This window comes from Muntiacus reevesi, chromosome 2, assembly GCF_963930625.1.
Source record: "Muntiacus reevesi chromosome 2, mMunRee1.1, whole genome shotgun sequence".
Lineage (NCBI taxonomy): Eukaryota > Metazoa > Chordata > Mammalia > Artiodactyla > Cervidae > Muntiacus > Muntiacus reevesi.
The window spans coordinates 73639137-73655882 of NC_089250.1; the positions used below are offsets into that span (position 1 = coordinate 73639137).

Consider the following 16746-nt stretch of genomic DNA (forward strand, 5'->3'; position numbering starts at 1 on the left):
CATCATGGCCTCCTTCCAGCGTGACCACATGCCGCTCTTTCCCGGAACAGCAGAGCCCAGCACGGCTCATCCTTTCCGAGCCTTTCCCAAAGACGCAGAGCAGGTACCCTAACAGACCTCCCTCCCCAGGAATCCTTCGGGCCCTCTCCAGCCAGTCATTACATCATAATGAAACAAAAGCCCGGAATTTCCTCCAGGCCCAGAGCAGAAAAGGAGAGGAATCTAGAGCAAAGCATGGGGGGGGGAGGGGGACAACGTTTCTCTTGCCACGGACCAGGTCCCGGACACGAGGAACACGTGAGTGACCGAAACGCTCAGGTGAACAGTCTGAGGACCGGGGACCCACAAGAGCTGGAAGACACGGCCGCGACCTGGGCCTCCCTAGGAAAGGCCGCCCTGGCCTAAGCCGGGCTCCTTTAAAGGTCTCCCGCATGTGACTGTGAACTTCCAGATCAGGAAAAGAAGGGCTAGAATGGAGATGAGGAAAGGGGTCGTTCTCAACTTGGGGGACACGTCACTGGACCAGAATCCGGGTACCTCGGAGATCCAAATGAGCATGGGGCAGGTAACCCTGCAAACGGGGCGCTTACCTGCCATTGAGAAAGCTCTGCCGTTCGGAGGGCTTAGCCTCTCTTTCAAAGAGAACAGAGGCTCACACACGGCACACATTCCTGCTTCCGGATGCTCAGCGGCCTCTCCCAGGGGGAGGAGGAAGCGGTAGGGACGGCAGGCTAGGAGTCACTGCTTCCCAGGCCGGCCGGCAGGGCCAGGACAGCCTCGCCTCCCTGCAATCAGGCAGCCCGAGGCCCACGACAGGCCTCCGTGTCCCCCAGGCTTGCAGGCTCTCATTTATCACCCTCAGCAGACAGCGGCTCGGCTGAGCTGAAAATCTTCAGTGCCAGCACCAAAGAGCCATTTATTTCGCTGATGTGAATAAACACAACGAATTGCATGGTTCTACTTGGCCCGACTGAGAATATCAGAAGGGGGATGGGGGTGGGGGAATGAAAGTTGGGGTGGCTTTGCATTTTGAAGGTGGTTTTTTTTTTTAATAATTGTTTCCAATTTAGTTCTGATGCGCCTCTCCCAGAAATGAGAAAACCATCTTCCCACTGAACAGACTCAGTCTCCCTCTCGCCCACCCTCCTCCCTCTTCACCTCCCCCTCTCTCTCTCTCCCAATAATGCAGAAGTGGTGATTAATGGGCACATTCATATGTAAAAGATGAACTTCCAAACTCTCCCGGCAAGACTGAGATGGCTTCCACCTAAGGAAGAAGAGGCCGATTTATAAATGAATTCCCTGTTTACCCTTCAACATCTAGAGGCAAAGGCAACCAAGTAGCCCTTTCTCCTTCCCCCACCGTGCCGCCCCTCCAAGCCCAGCTGGGATGAAGCCTCTGGAAAAAACGACAACATCTCAACAGGAATTTCCTGGTTCCAGAATGCCAAGCTCTTTCAGGCTTTACCGAGCGGAGGGAAGGCAGGGCCCAAACTCCCTAAGAAAAAAACCGCTGTGCCCCACCCACCCCCCTCAGCAGGTCTAGGCCCAGAAGGCTGGCATCCAACGTGTGTACACAGACGAGGCCTTTAAAGACCCGCCAGATTGCCACAAAGAAAATGTGGAGGAACCAGTTGCCCTCGGCCTTTACAGCGCAGCTGGCAGAGGAGCAAGGTCTCAGGAGGAGCTGGTCCCAGCGCCCCAAGCCCATGTGCATTATTTATCCAGGCGGCAGGGACTCGGCTCAGGTTCTGGAAAGCTCAGGTGCTGGTGGGTGGCTTTCAAACTGCAATGGGGAATTGCAGCATCAGAAGGCCAGTTCCAAAACAAAAAGACTGCCAGCCGCCAGCTGAAGTAGCAAAGTGGGCTAGAGAAGAAAGGGGGGATGACAGAAGCCACAGGGAAGGGGGTGGGCAGAGGAAGGAAGAGGTGCTGCCCCTCGGCGGTAACCAGGCAACGTTCCCCACCCACCCTGGGCGGGATCTGGCCTCTCTATAAGTCGCCTTAATAAAGACAAAGAAAATTCTCTAGAAGACACCAGAGAAGAAGGGACAGGCCCTCTAGTCACCTCATTGCCTTTTTTCTTTTTTTTTTTTGGAGGAAGCAAAGATGTTAGACCCAGACTGTCACTCAAATTACCCCAGTCAAAAGGACGCCCTAACATCACCCGGATATGGAGGCCCCCAGGCATAAGTGTGCATGGATTAGCACAACCACTGCAACACGCCTTAAGAGGAAAGAAGGTCAAAGATGGGCAGTAACTCCAATGTCATCCATAGGGGATGGACGCGCTGTCATAAAGTGAAATAGGGAAGGAAGCACGTCTTTATGTACTGGCGTGGGGCAAAATCCAAATGAATAAAGGCCAGAAATAGAACCTGAGTGAAAGAAATAGAAGCTGTGTGGGCTCTGGGTTTGCAAAGGCCTGGAGGAACACCCAGGAAAATCAGCCAGCACGGAACTCCTCTTTGAATGCTTTCTGATCCCGGTCACGTATTTAACTATTTAAGGTATTTTAAATGGCCATGGGGAGAAAGGGATGATCACAACAAGATTTATGGGGCCACGTCTGCAGCCCTACCCCCCAGCTCGCAGGAGGAATTCAGAACATCTCCCACACCCCCACCACCCTCTCCCTACCCCGGCACTAATGAGGAGCTGCTCCTAAGGGGCTCAGGTGTCTGAAACAGTGCAAAACTGGTTCTCAGCCCGTTCCCCTGAGGGGACACTTGGCAATGTCTGGAGACATTTCTGGCTGTCACAACCAGGCAAAGAGAGGGGGTTGCTACTAGGCTCTGAGTCCAGGGGTGATGCTCAACACCCCACAATGCTCAGGTCAGCTCCCATCCCAGTGAATGATCAGGAATAGGACATGTCACTAGCACCCGATGTTGAGAAAAACCCTGGCGGTAAAGAAACTTCCAGGGAGCTGCCAGGCAGGTCTAATTTTGTGTCAGTACACCACCCACGAAGGTTTCTGCAGCCATTAAGAAGGAAAATGAAGCCTTATGTTTCACCTGGCGGCCCTGACTTCAGATTTCAAAGAGAAGAAAACAATGGGATCAGTCAGTCAACAAATAGTCACTGAGAAACTCCTAGACATCTGGGCTCCCTGAAAACCACCCAGGGAAGGGCCCTGCCCCGCCGGGAGGACAGCCAGAGACAAACAGTGCTAACAGCTCCCTTCCGAGGGCCACGTATCACCTGCTCTTGACACAAGTGTGGACTGACTGACTCCCCACGGCAGCTCTAGGAGGCGGAGGGGCCAGAGACCCCCGTCTTACTGATGAGGAAACTGAGGCCCAGAGGAAAGCAAGCCCATGAGGAAGTGACTAGTAAATAATGGATACAGAATACATTCCACCTAGAAATACTCAATGAGAAATTGATTACAGATGGACAAAAGGCTGAGCAGGACAAATACCAGGGATTTGTGAATAACACAACGGGGAGAGAGTATAACCAGGAAAGGATCTCTGCTCTTTCCTTCTCAAACTTGCCTTGTGTGATTCACAGCTGATACTTATTATTAAGAAGCTACTTTACAAATCCTCCTCCAAATCCCATGAGGTAAGGATGGGTTTTTGTTTGGGATTTCTGCTGCGGTCCTTGGCCGTACCACATGGCATTTGGAACTTCCCCGACCAGGGACCAAACCGTGTCCTGCAGTTAAAGCACAGAATCTTACACCAACAGACCACCAGGAAGTCCAACGATGATGTTTTTGCACCCGTTTCATCAGTGAGAGGTGAAATCACTTGTGCCCTAAGGCTCGCAGGTCAAAGCAGCAGCCTGGAGCTCCATCACAGCTGGGTCCCACTCCAAAGACACCACCCCCTACCCCAAATCAGTCAGCTGACTTTCCTGAGGTCCAGGGTGCCCCGGTTCAATTTCTGGGTCAGAAAGATCCCCTGGAGAAGGGAATGGTTACCCACTCCAGTATTCTGGCCTGCAGACACAACTGAGCAACTTTCACACACAAGGGCATGTCTGGTGCCAGCCAATGTCAATACAATGCTGTTGTTCAACACGTGGACTTTGGAGCCATACCACCAGATCTAAATCCGAGCCCTGTCACCGAGTCCTTCGGCAAGTGACTTAACCTCTGTGCCTAGCCAACCCAGCTGTCAACTGTTAAGATTCTTCTTTCAAGGGCTGTTAGGAATAAAAGAGGTACTGCGTGCACAGTGAACAGCTCATCAGAACACCACCAGTTATTACTGGTAGGTAACCTCGATGCCAGGGCAAAGACATGAACCGAGAAAACTCAAACCAGCTTCCCCCAGTCATTTTGCCTCCTCACCTTGATTTGCCCCCCAATGAGCCCTTCCTAGCCTGATTCTGGTTCACTGATGGGAAATACAGACTTTCACAGTAAGTCCTCCCAGGCTGGCACAACTTCAACCAAGCCAGCTTCAAATCCCCTCAGGGCTCGGGATTTCCTCCCAGATCAAAGAAGCAGCCCCAGGCTGGTGGCCCACAGACCCAGCCCTGCTGTGACCTTCCACTCTAGGATTTGCCTCCTAACGCCCTGTCCTCCCTACTCAAGTGAGACTCAGGAAGTCTGGGAGAGCGCTGGCCTCAGAATCCTAGCAATCTGCAACATGCGTGAAGAATGCTGGGCCTGGCAGGGTCAGGATGGAGGCATGGAAGTGCCTACGTGGTGTCTGGCACACAGCAAGTGCTGGGCAGAGAGCTGTTCCTCCCCTGCCCACCCACCTCCTGCCTGTTCCTGTTTGGCCCGCCCTTCACGGCGGCCACCATCTTCATCCCAGCCCTGGGACTATTCACGTGCCCTTGCCAGCAGCCCTCTTCAAACCTAAACACAATAAACCTTCCCCTACTTAAAACCCACTGCCAAGGGGCTTACTGCAGCCAGCATCTGCTCAGGACTCACCACGCCTTCAGGGATCTGGCCCTGCTCATCTTTTATCCACCTTTCGCTCAACCCTAACCACAAACAGCTTCTTTTGTGGCTCAGCTGGTAAAGAATCGGCCTGCAATGCGGGAGACCTGGGTTCAATCCCTGGGTTGGGAAGATCCCCTGGAGTAAGGGAAAGGTTACCCCACTCCAGAATTCTGGCCTGGAGGGTCGCAAAGAGTCTGACACAACTGAGCGACTTTCATTTTTAACCACAAACAGTCCCAAAGGAGCCAATCTCATGTGTCCTGGCTGATTCTTCCACCTGGCATGTTCTATGCCCAATCTTCCCAGAGTTAGCAATGTCTACTTTTGGCTTCAGTAGTCACCTCCCCAGAGAAGCCGTCCCTTACCATCCCAGTCTCCGTCACTTATTCTATTATCTTAAAGTAGTTTCTGCCCCCCACCGCACCCCGCCCCTTCATTGAGGTCATCTCCAGCTGGAAATTAAAACATTCTTTTTTACTGATTTGCTAGCTTATTGTGTCTCCTCCAGAATGCGAACTCGATCTCAGTTTTTCTGTCTTTCTTTGCTGTAGCTCAATGCCTGACACCCAGTGTGGCTCAGAGGCAGTCCCCAAACACACTGGACCAGCTAAATGAAGTGTGATCACAACAAACTCCAGTTTTTCTTCCCAGGTCTAAGCATTTGTCCTGGGAAACCAAGACGGCCAGAGGGTCTTGGTGAAGTGGACAGGGAAGATTACGCAAGAGGGAGCCTGGCCATTCCAGGGTCTGCAAGAAACTGAAGGAGAAAATTCCCTTTTCAACAGGTTCCCAGCTATTCTCACTTCTGGCCTAAGGAGCCCATTTTCCCCAAAGGAGGAGATTAAGTGAGGATTTATATCTTGAACATGATGGGGCCTTGCAGCTAAATGCAATTACAGGGAAACCAAAGGCAGAAAACTCAGATGGCTTTTCTCTGGCCACTCATTTCCTAACTCCCTCCATTCTTCTTGGGGAGAGCTATTGTTTCAAAAAGATTTAGTGTTAGAAAAGAGGAATGACTTTCTCCAGGGAAAACACACTCCCAGCTGGGAGACTCCCCACTGTGATGACTGTTTTCACCACACCTCTTAGCCCAGATTCTTGGCCCTTTTTCTTATCAGACCCTTTTAAGGCCGTGGGCACTTATCCATGGGAAGCCAGCAAGATGGGCTTGGCCTCAAAAAGGGGAGAGTAAAAAATGACTTCTCAAGTTCATCTTCCCTCCATCCCACTCAACAGGCATGTGACAAGAGAAATTAAATCTGCTCTCTTCTGTCTCCATCTTTGTTCCCCTGGGCTTCTCAGACAAAAGCATTTTCACCCGACTTGAGGGGAGTCTCGATTTGAAAGATATTTGTCAAGTGACTCTCAGCAACTAACTAATATATCTGGTCTCAACCCAAGAAATAGCAGCCTGGTTTGAAAGAGGGTCCCCATGTTCCTGTGCAGGTACGGGCAGTTACTACAGGCGGGTTAGGGAAAAGGCAAAACCAGGTCAGTCTCAACAGGAAGAGGGCCCATGACAGCTGATGAGATGAGCCAGTGATCTAGAAGAGCAGCAACGGCCAGGAAATCATCTAAGGAAACTGACAGCCCTGGCCTGGGTGGGAGACGGAAGGATTCCAGACTGCATCCAGTCCACCCCTCACAGCAGCGTGATTCTTTAGTTATTGATATTTAAAAATTGGGAAAAACTGATCTAGAAATCCAGATGACTAGCTCCTCTTTAAAAAAGAAAATTAAGATCCAGCCACAAAAAGTCCCCATTTCCACATGGTACGATCCTCCAGGCTGTTTCCCCCTACCCTTAGGATGGAACATGAAATTCCCCATTTGCCAAGGTTTCCATCATTCTTAACTGTCAAGATAATTAATTGTAACCTTGAAAATCCCTTCAAGGCAGAGCAGAGCAGAGAAGGGCAAAGCAGGTAAACAGTAGGATAAGAGATAAAGGATGCTTTGCGAAAATGACCAAGATCTAGACAATGCAAGCCCAACATGGTATACCTTTTGTTTATATTTTTCTAAGAGGGAGACAAAGGACAGATGAAAACATATCAAACTGTCAACTAGGTCACCTGGCAGAGGCTTTCTGAGCTTTCTCTTTGTATACTTCAGCCTGCTGCCAGAAGATGCACTGACATTATCATTTGTAAAGAAAATTCAGGGACTTGCCTGGAAGTGCAGTGGTTAAGACTCCACATCTCCACTACAGTAGGTGCGGGTTCATCCCTGATCTAGGAACTAATATCCCACATGCTCCAAGGTGTGCTCAAAAAAAAAGATTAAAAAAAAAAAAGAAAGAAAATCCAGGGCTTCCCCGGTAGTTCAGTGGTAAAGAATCCGCCTGCCAATGTGGGAGACACGGGTTTAATCCCTGCTCTGGGATAATCCCACAAGCCACGGAAGAGCTAAGCCCGGGCACAACTATTAAGTCTGTGCTGTACAGCCTGGGAGCTGCAACTACTGAAGTCTGTGCGTCCTAAAGCCTGTGGGACAAGAGAAGCCAACACACCACAGCGAGAGAGTAGCCCCTGCTCTCTGCAGCCAGAGAAAAGCCCGCGCAGCAACAAAGACCCAGCACAGCCAAAGTAAATAAAATTACCTTTTTAAAAAAAGCAAAGAAAATCCAATCAACCATTTTCTTCCCTTACTTAACTTTCTGTTTCTTGGAAGAGAGTCTTCATTCAAAAAGCATTTATTGAGCAGCTACTACAAATCACTGGTTCAGTCACTAACTCAGTCACTAACTCTTGCAACCCCATGGACTGTAGCCTGCCAGGCTCATCTGTCCATGGGATTCTCCAGGCAAGAATACTGTAGTGGGTTGCCATTCCCTTCTCCAGGGGATCTTCCCGACCCAGGAATTAAACCCAGGTCTCCTGCATTGCAGGCAGATTCTTTACCAACTGAGCTACGAGAGAAGCCAGTACTAGAAATCATTAGCCCCATATTAAAGAGGTAAGAAGACCTTGTCCCTGTTATCAGTTCAAGAAGAGATGCAAAGGGAAAAGAATTCAACAACAGAGGCTGAAGGCTGGGAAGAGGGTGGCTCAGCACATCCTGGATTCTTTTCCCCCAGCCAGTGCACCAAGATGCCAAAAAGACTGACAGAAAGGCAGTTCAGAGGAGAATGGATAACAAATACCAATTGAGAAGATGGGAAGATAGCTGTGTTCTTTCTTTGCTGATCTTTTCAAAAAACAGCAAGCCCAGGAGAATCTAATCAAGTGAAATTTAAGACACTGATAGAATTAACTATTTTTTGAGCATGTTCTATGCTGAGCCAATCCGTAGCTAGGTTTTCCACCTACTACATTCAGCACGACATATTAATGTATTGAGAGCTGTAATGCAGTGCCGTCCAACAGAACTTTCTATAGTGATGGTAACATTCCATATCTGTGCTGTCTACATATCTGGACAGCCTCTAGCCACGTGTGAGCCTAGCTTTAGAAGCTCAATATACAACAGACAAGGAGGAAGTTCAGCAGGCAAGCGGGACCCTTCAGAATCCTCCACCCATGCCTAAGGGAAGAATCCGGTAGTAGCCTTCAAAGCATAATGATTTGGGGCCTAGAAATGTTTCTGAACTTGCCACCTCCAGCCTAGGTTGGAAATTTCTCAAACCTTCACGATGTGTGAGAATGTCTGATCAGAGCAGATTACCATCCTGTCCTTTTCCTGGCCAATTTAGGAGACTTTCCAGGGTGATTTCTTTTTTTTTCCCACCATGCTTGCAGCTTGCAGGATCTTAGTTCCCTGACCTGGGATCGAACTTGTACCCTCGGCAGTGAAATCATGAAGTCTAACCACTAGACAGACTGCTAGGGAATTTCCCCGGGGTACGTCCAACTTTGGAAGCTAAAGGAGGAGGTATATCTCCACTGCCAGAGGTATAAATGAAGGTTCCGCAAGAGGGGAGCCTGGGTCCCTGAGGACGTGGAGAAAACAGCTCCCTGGGGAGAGCAGCCGGAAGGATGGACAAAGGTATGAGCCGGCGAAGAGCAGTAGGAAGCCAGCAGTCACATCACAGAACCAACACTGAGGCTGGACAGGCTGAATAGGGGGGGCAGGTTCCGCGGGGACACTGACCAGAGCCCTGGAAAGGACAGATGGAGCAGGGCCTTGAATCTCGACTTAGGACTGGGGTCATCTTCAGGAGCCACCAGCAACCCAAAGCAGGCAAGCAAGACAATCGCACTTGTGTTTGGAAAAGGGCCGATTACAAGTGGGCTTAATACCTGGGGAAGGACAGCAATCAGAGGGAAGGGGGCCATTTCAAAGAGCCCCGTATCCCTGGGGGGAAAGACAGACAAGCCACCGATCGTTTCGGAGAGAGCAGAAATTTGAGCTTAGGTAATTATTTCCAGGAGCGGAAGATGCTGGAAACAAAGCCATCCACTCTAGCTGAAAGGCTGCTTTTACTTCCTTCTCCAGGAGGAAAGTTCTATCCACCTGGTAGACAAAGTAAAGTCATTCACTCATTCATTCAAAAGATATATTTATTGTGCCCCAACTGGAACAGGAACAAGTGTGTTAAAACGGGCATCGGGGAAATGAGAAGCACAAAAACAAAAGGCAGGACCCACCCCCACCTGGAGCCTGAGCTTCCAGGGAAGGTAGGATGTTAGGAGAAAAGAGGGGGGAGGACCTTCCTTCAGAGGATCTGAAAAGATCAGTGTGGCTGGAGTAGAGAGAAAGGGGCACACGGAGGCAGGAGGCTGGAAAACAGGGCAAGGCTCACACATAAGGATTTTAGGATTTTGCTCTTCATCCTAAAACCAAGAAGCGAGCCCTTAAGACTTTAAAGCAGGAGATGGTAGCTGAAAGAAAGGTTCCTTTTAGAAGGATCAGGAGGGTAGGGCAGATGAGAGATGGGAGCCCAATTAAAAGACTACTACAGGGACTTTTCTGGTGGTCCAGGGGCTAAGACGCCCCCACTTCCAGTGCAGGAGGTACAAGCTTGGGGGAACTAAGATTCCACATGCTGCTGGGTGAAGCCAAAAAAAAAAAAAAAAAAAACTATTACAGTTCACTAGTGATAACCTGAAGAAGAATGATATGTACAATATATTATTGTAAGGAAGCAAAAAAAAAGGCAAAAGGATAAAAGAATCAAGGCTCAGTCCCATATCCCTGACCTAGCCAACTGGCAGAGTCCTGGCTTATTCACCATGGTGGAGAAGCAGATGTTTTGTTGGGGGAGCAGGAGGGAAGGTAGCCAGTGAAATCAGCTTGGGACATGTTGAGTTCAAGACACCCATGAACAACAGGTCGGCAGTCAGGTAGGTAGCTAGCCCTCTGCGTCATAACTCAAGAAACATCTAGGCTGGAAGTAAGATATTCGTGAGTCATAAAGTCACAGATGTGGGCGAGATCACCCAGGAAAAGAACATGCTGGGCAAGATGAGGAACCAAGCTTTCAGCGACGCCAACACTTAGCAGTGGGGAGAAGAGGAGGAGCCGGGGAAATCAGAGGAAAAGCACAAGAAGAGGCAGGTTCCAGGAGAAGAATGACCAGCAGTGTCCACTGCCTCTGCTAGATCAGGACACGAAGCGCTGACACCACCCACTGCAGTCTACAGGAAGCCCGGCGGGAACTGGTAACATGGAGCGCCTGGGTGGATGCCACCACGGAGCTGGCAGAACAGAGCAGGAAGTAAGGAAACCAAGACCTAAGTACTGACGCTCCTTTTACCAAATTTGGCTATGGAGAGGCCAGAAAAAGGAGAAACACTAACAGGAGAGATGCAGAGTCAAGAGAGGAAATGTGGAAGAGACCTGCGCGTGTTCAAAAATCTGTACATTCCTCAAAAGGCTAAACACAGAGCTACCCTATGACCACAGAGGTACCATAACCACACTCCGAGGTCTACATCCCAGAGAAATGAAAACATACATCCACGTAAAAACCTGCCCATGGATGTTTATGGCACCGTTCTTCATGACAGCCAAAAAAAGGAAACAACTCAACTCCATCAACAGATAAATGGATAAATAAAACAAAATGTGACAATGGAATGACGCAATGGAACATTATTCAGTCATAAAAAGGAATCAAGGAGTGGTATGAGGGGACTTCCCTGGTGGTCCAGTGGCTGAGAGTCCACGCACCCAATACAAGGGGCTGGGGTGCAATCCCTGGGTCAGGGAACTCGATCCCACATGCTGCAACTAAGTTCACATGCCACAAAGCTGCTTGCCACAACTAAGGCTCAGCACAGCCTTAAAATAAGCAAATAATTTTTTTTAAGTGGTATGTGCTACAATATGAACAAGCATAAGAACATTAATCTACAAGTAAGAAGTCAGACATGAATGTTCACATACTAAACGATTTCATCTATATGAAATGGTCCAGGTAAGCAAATCCAGAGAGGAAGGACGCAGGTTAGTGGTGACCAGGGGCTGGGATAAATGGGTGATAAATGGGGAGTTACTGCTAACGGGTCAGGGATTTTTTACTGGGGTGATGAAAATGTTCCAAAATAAGACTGTGGTGATTCACAGAACAAAGCTTCCTCGGTAGCTCAGTGGTAAAAGAATTCACCTGCCAATGCAGGAAATGAGGGTCTGATCCCTGGGTCGGGAAGGTCCCCGGGAGAAGGAAATGCACTCCAGTACTCCTGCCTGGGAAATCCCATGAACAGAGGAGCCTGGCGGGCCACAGTCCATTGGGTTGCAGAAGAGCTGGACACGACTGAATGACTAAACAAGATGAGCACTGAACAATTCTGTGACTGGATTAAAAAAACATGTTGCTGGGAATTCCCTGGTGATCCAGTGGTTAGGACACTGTGTTTTCACTGTGTTTTCAGCACCAAAGGCACTGGTTCGATCCCTGGTCAGAGAACTAAGATCCCACATGCTGTGCAAATCGGTCAAACATAATAATTTAAAAATAAAAACCATGTTACTGTTCCCTTTGAAACGCTCAATCTCTGGGTTCCAGGAAAGCTGAAGGTAGGACAGAATTGGGGGGGCAGTAGTGAGTGTAGGGGGGCCTATAACACTGCACTCACCCCACTCACCCGGACTCTGAGATGTGGGCTTGCCAAGCTTGCTCCCCTCAAGTTAATCCTCAAGGGGCCTCCACCAATGGAGCGAAGTGAAATAACTACTCTTTGAAACTTTCAAGCAAAAAAAAAAAAAAAAAGTGCTAGGATCTCTAAAAGGCCTCAGACCTAGAATGTTAACTCTAGAGGCACTGGGAGGAGGAAAAAGGAGAGATGGTTCTTTTGAAACTAAGGTTGAAAATGGTCCATTGTAGATCACAGTCTTTCGGAACAACAGCAGTCATATAAACATGTAACGTAGGTCAGGCTTCAAAAATGGGGCAAACGCAAGGTTTTCCACGAGTGAACCACGGAGATAAATTGCACAGAAGGTGCTGACAGGATTCCATGAACAGATTGCACCGAGGCTCTGCGGGCCAAGAGAAGGTAGAAGGTTTCTCATTCAGAAAGCCATATCCGACATTCTCAAGAGTTGCAGGATATTTTAGACCTTGTTGGGAGAGGAACAATCTGGTAGTTATCTAACTCACAAATCAATTCCTTCCACTGCACAGTACATGGATGGCACTTCTCGGGCTGGAGGAAACGTGAAAGAGCCAAAATTGAGTTAAAAATACTGATGCTCATTTTTGAAAAGAAATATTCTCAGCACTTCAGCCTCGCACTGTGATTTAAAGGGTGTTTACGGTTATATTTTCTTAAAGTTTCCTTGGGGAAAAAAAAAGAATGATACAAGGTCTCTATCTGAGAGCCATCCTCATAAACAGTCCCTTTGTGAAACAAGCTTAATTTACATACAACAGTGAGAACGAGGATCCTGTAGTAATTAAGGTCTGGGGCTGGTTAGCAAATTGCTGTAATTGTATATTCTCCAGCTTCCTGTCTTGGAAAACATATTCATACTGAGGCAAATCTCAGCAAGAATGATACTGTTCAAGACTTTAATATCTTGGGCTTCCGTTGCATCTGTGCATGGTTTCCAAGTGGCTCGTTCCCTTGTGCGGGTGACATTACACAGACATTTTTAAAAAATGGGTTTCAGCTTTGGCAGCCTGGCATCCGCACACCACAATCATTACTGCAAAATGCACACATAACAGGATCAAGACGCAGGCAGCCCAAACAGGGGAGCCTTTGTACAGGGAGTCGTGAGCTCCCAGCGTCCATCATTTTTCAGACTTTAAGTTCCTGTCCTTGGAGGAGCTTATTCTGACTCCTACGTCGAATGGCTAAAATCCTGCAATGAACTGTGTTGGGTCCAGTCTCCTGCAGAGAGTGCAAACCCACAACTCTCCCACCACTTGTGACCCGGAGACGTGTTCTGTTGGGCTCATGCATGGTCTTTCAGAAGCTGGGCTACACGGATCACAATTCTAAATCAGGCATTTTTACAGGAGGCAGGCGGGGAGGGGAATAAAATCCCAGCTGGTGACATCAAATGAGACATATTCCTGTTCCTGCTTTGTTCAGCGATCAGATGGAGGCACCCTACCCCTTTAGGACAGACAGTCTCCCACCCACTAAAGGCCTTGAAACCCTGGATAACCTGCTAGCCCCTATGGACATCTCACCCAGGATCCTGGGGGCAGAGCTCATGACTAAGTACAAGGGTTTAAGATCGATGATAAAACCTAACCTCTCTTCTCTACTTGGCCACTTCATTAATCCCTCTGAGCTTCAGTTTCCTGAACTATAAAATGGGAATAACAACACACCTGTAACACAGCATTATTAAGAGAATCAAACGAAGTAATTTACATCTAATACTTGACACCTAGTAAGTACTCAGGAAAACAGCAGCTAGGCAAACACACTTGGCACCTCGACAGTTCTTCCGAGTTTTGCTCTAGCATCTTTCAGCAGATCATTACCCCCGGACACAAATGTCAACCTGACATCTTGAAAGTGCGAAAGCTTTGTCTCCTGAGAACTAAAACGCTCCAGTAAATGCCAGGGCTGGCGTTATGGCAATGACTGGCTTGGGAATTATTCAGTTAATAAGTGAGTATGTGTCAGGGGGAAGAGGGTGCACAAATTGAAACTGAGTTAGAGAATCTGAAAGGTTGTACAAACTAGACATAGGAACAGAATGAAAGGATTCTGAGCCAATTACTGTTAGGGTTCCTAAGTTTCTACAGTACAGTCTCCTCTCCACCCACAAGGAGGGCATGATGCTGCCAGTTTCCCAAGATGCCCAATGGTCCTCACCCTCCTTGAGGAATAATCTCTGCCCCAGTGAGGGTAACCCAGGGTACTGGCCCTTCCTCGGCCAAAGGAAAAAATATGACACCAGGTAAGGACTCTCCCTGGAGACTCTGCCCTATTGATCTGAAGAGACTGTCCATTTAGCTTCACTCCCCAGAGCAGCCCTGGGCCTCCAGCCACTCCATCGAGCCCATGAGGCCACTGACTCCCTTCCAGTCCATCCCTTCCCTGCTCCAGGGAACCCAAGCTGGCTTCCGCTGCTCAGGACAAGAGAACCCCGATCTGATGGTATAAGGTAGGGGCTGAAGCATGAATATCCCAAACCATAAGAAAAGCAGGCTAGAGGAACAAGTGTGTGTTCACGGAGCCCACAGCCTCACAATGTGGATTTCGAATCATTGGGACTAAGAGAGAGAAGCCTTAACTCCCGCCTTTGCAAGCGGGTCACATTTGGACCAGGCTAACTTTAGCTCTCAGGGTCCCAGCAACCCAGTATCATAACTCCAGGCCTTTCTTTGTGTATGCGGTTTCCTCACCTAACCCCAGAGGCTCTATCAGAAGGCTTCTCGAGACATAGAAGCAGCCAGTCATCTGGCCATCCGATCACCCTGGAGGCTGGGAGCTCGGCTCCACACAAGGAAAGCCATCCAAGGCAGTCCCTGGGAAGAGGGGAAGGTCTCCCTCAAAACCAGGGACCCCTTCCCCTCCCAATTCCCCACCAGAACAGGGGCTCCAAAGGTCCTGAGAAAATCAGTCCAAATGTCTCAGAGGACAGGATGCCTGTCCTGAACATACCCGCCAGGCTGACAATTCTCTTTTTTTCAACTGAAGTACAAATTTTTATTGATTTATGTTATATTAAATTCAAGTATACAGCATTTCAATTCAGTATTTTTACAGATTATACCCCATTATGACAAACTGACTGTCATTCCCTGTGCTATGTGCACATCCTTATTGTTTATCTATTTCATATATAGTGGTCTGTAGCTCTTAATCCCATACCCCTACGTTGCCCATGTATATATTCCACATATAAGTGATATCATACAGTACTTGTCTTTGATTTATCTTGCTAAGTCAAATATTGTCTAGGTCCATCCATGTTGCTGCAATTTCATTCTTTTTTAAAATGAAATTTCATTCTTTTTTATAGCAGAGTAATATTCGATTGTATACATACATCTTCTTTATCCCTTCTTCTGTTGACGGACACTTGAGTTGCTTCCATAGCTCAGCTATTGTAAATAGCGCTGCTACAAACATCAGGGCGCATGTGTCTTTTCAAATTACAACACACAACCAGGAGTGGAACTGCTGAAACACAGTAGCTCTATTTTTAGTTTCTTCGAGAAATCACCATACGATTCTCCATAGTGGCTGCACCAATTCACCATCCCACCAATAATGCAGCAAGGGTTTCCTTTTCCCCACACCCTCGCCAATTCTCATCATTTGTACACTCTTTGATGATGGCCATTCCGAAAGGTATGAGGTGATCTCTTATTGTTAACGTTTTGATTTGCATCTCTCTGATATTTGCCACGCTGAGCATCTTTCCGCATGCCCAAAGGTCATCTGTGTGTCTTCTTTGGGAAAACGTCTAAATCTTCAGCCCACTTGTTGATTGAGTTGTTTGTTTTCTGATATTGGGCTTTATAAACTGTTTATATATTTTGGATTATACAATTCTTCATTAACCACCTCCATGCCCTCTTCCTGGAGACTGGAAGCAGGGAAAGAAGTAGAACTTGCTGGGTAAGGCTTCTACCTGATAGGCTTATCAACACAAGTGTATCCTTCCTCAGCTGATTCTAATCATGGTTAACACATCCATGCACTAGCCATGTTCCTGGCACTGTTCTGGGTGCTCTGCACATGTGAGCAAATTTAATCTCCACCATAACCCTCTGTTCTTATCACCCCCCATGCACAAGGGGAAACTGAGCCATAAAGAAGAGCCCAGCGAGGCAAAGGGCAGCCAGAATGCAAGCTCAGGGAGTGCAAGCTCAGGGAGCCTGACTCTAGAAGCCCGGTTTTCCTAAACCTCCAGGCCATCCTGCCTCTCAAACAGAAGGGAAAGGCTGACTGTGGTGGTGTAGGCCCTGGAGAGAGAAGGGGCCTATGGCATAGCATAGGAGACCATCAACAAAGAAATAAATAAAAGTATAATATATCATGGACAAGGGCTATGAAGAGCTTCTGAAATGCCATGAATGTTCAACTGTCTTGATCTGGGCCATGGTTCCACAAGTGTACACACGTGTTAAAGTGCACGAAGCTGAATGCTGAACGTAAGATTTTAAATGGGGGATTCCCTGGTGGTCCAGGGGCTAGCACTCCATGCTTCCAATGAAGGGGGCCTGGGTTCAATCCCTGGTCAGAGAACTAGACGCCACATGCTGCAACTAAGAGTTCACGTGCCCTGCAACTAAAGATCCTACATGCTACAACTAAGATCTGGTAGAGCCAAATAAACAAAAAAAATTTTTTAACGATTTTAAATGTAACAGAAAGTGGTAAGGAAGGGCAAACGGTATGAGCCACTTCTCACTGTGAGAGTGGCAGATCAGGGATAAGTAAGGACAGAAAGCCAGAAGGAACCAGGTGGCA

At 48.2% G+C, this 16746-nt stretch overlaps 1 protein-coding gene across 9 annotated transcripts in view; it reads right to left on the reverse strand.

Moving 5' to 3' along the window:
• ZMYND8 (zinc finger MYND-type containing 8) overlaps nucleotides 1-16746 on the reverse strand; it is a 115485-nt gene that overhangs the window by 85260 nt on the left and 13479 nt on the right. Inside the window, exon 1 of one of the 9 annotated variants that reach the window (XM_065922124.1) lies at nucleotides 591-716. The exons of 7 other annotated variants lie outside the window; for them this stretch is intronic. Coding sequence is in view for 1 of the 2 variants with exons in the window: in XM_065922117.1 (XP_065778189.1) it covers nucleotides 591-669 (79 nt within the window). In the remaining variant the exon portion in view is untranslated. Of the gene's footprint in view, nucleotides 1-590; nucleotides 717-16746 lie in introns of those variants that run through there. One more of the 9 variants, XM_065922117.1, reaches the window with a different exon arrangement.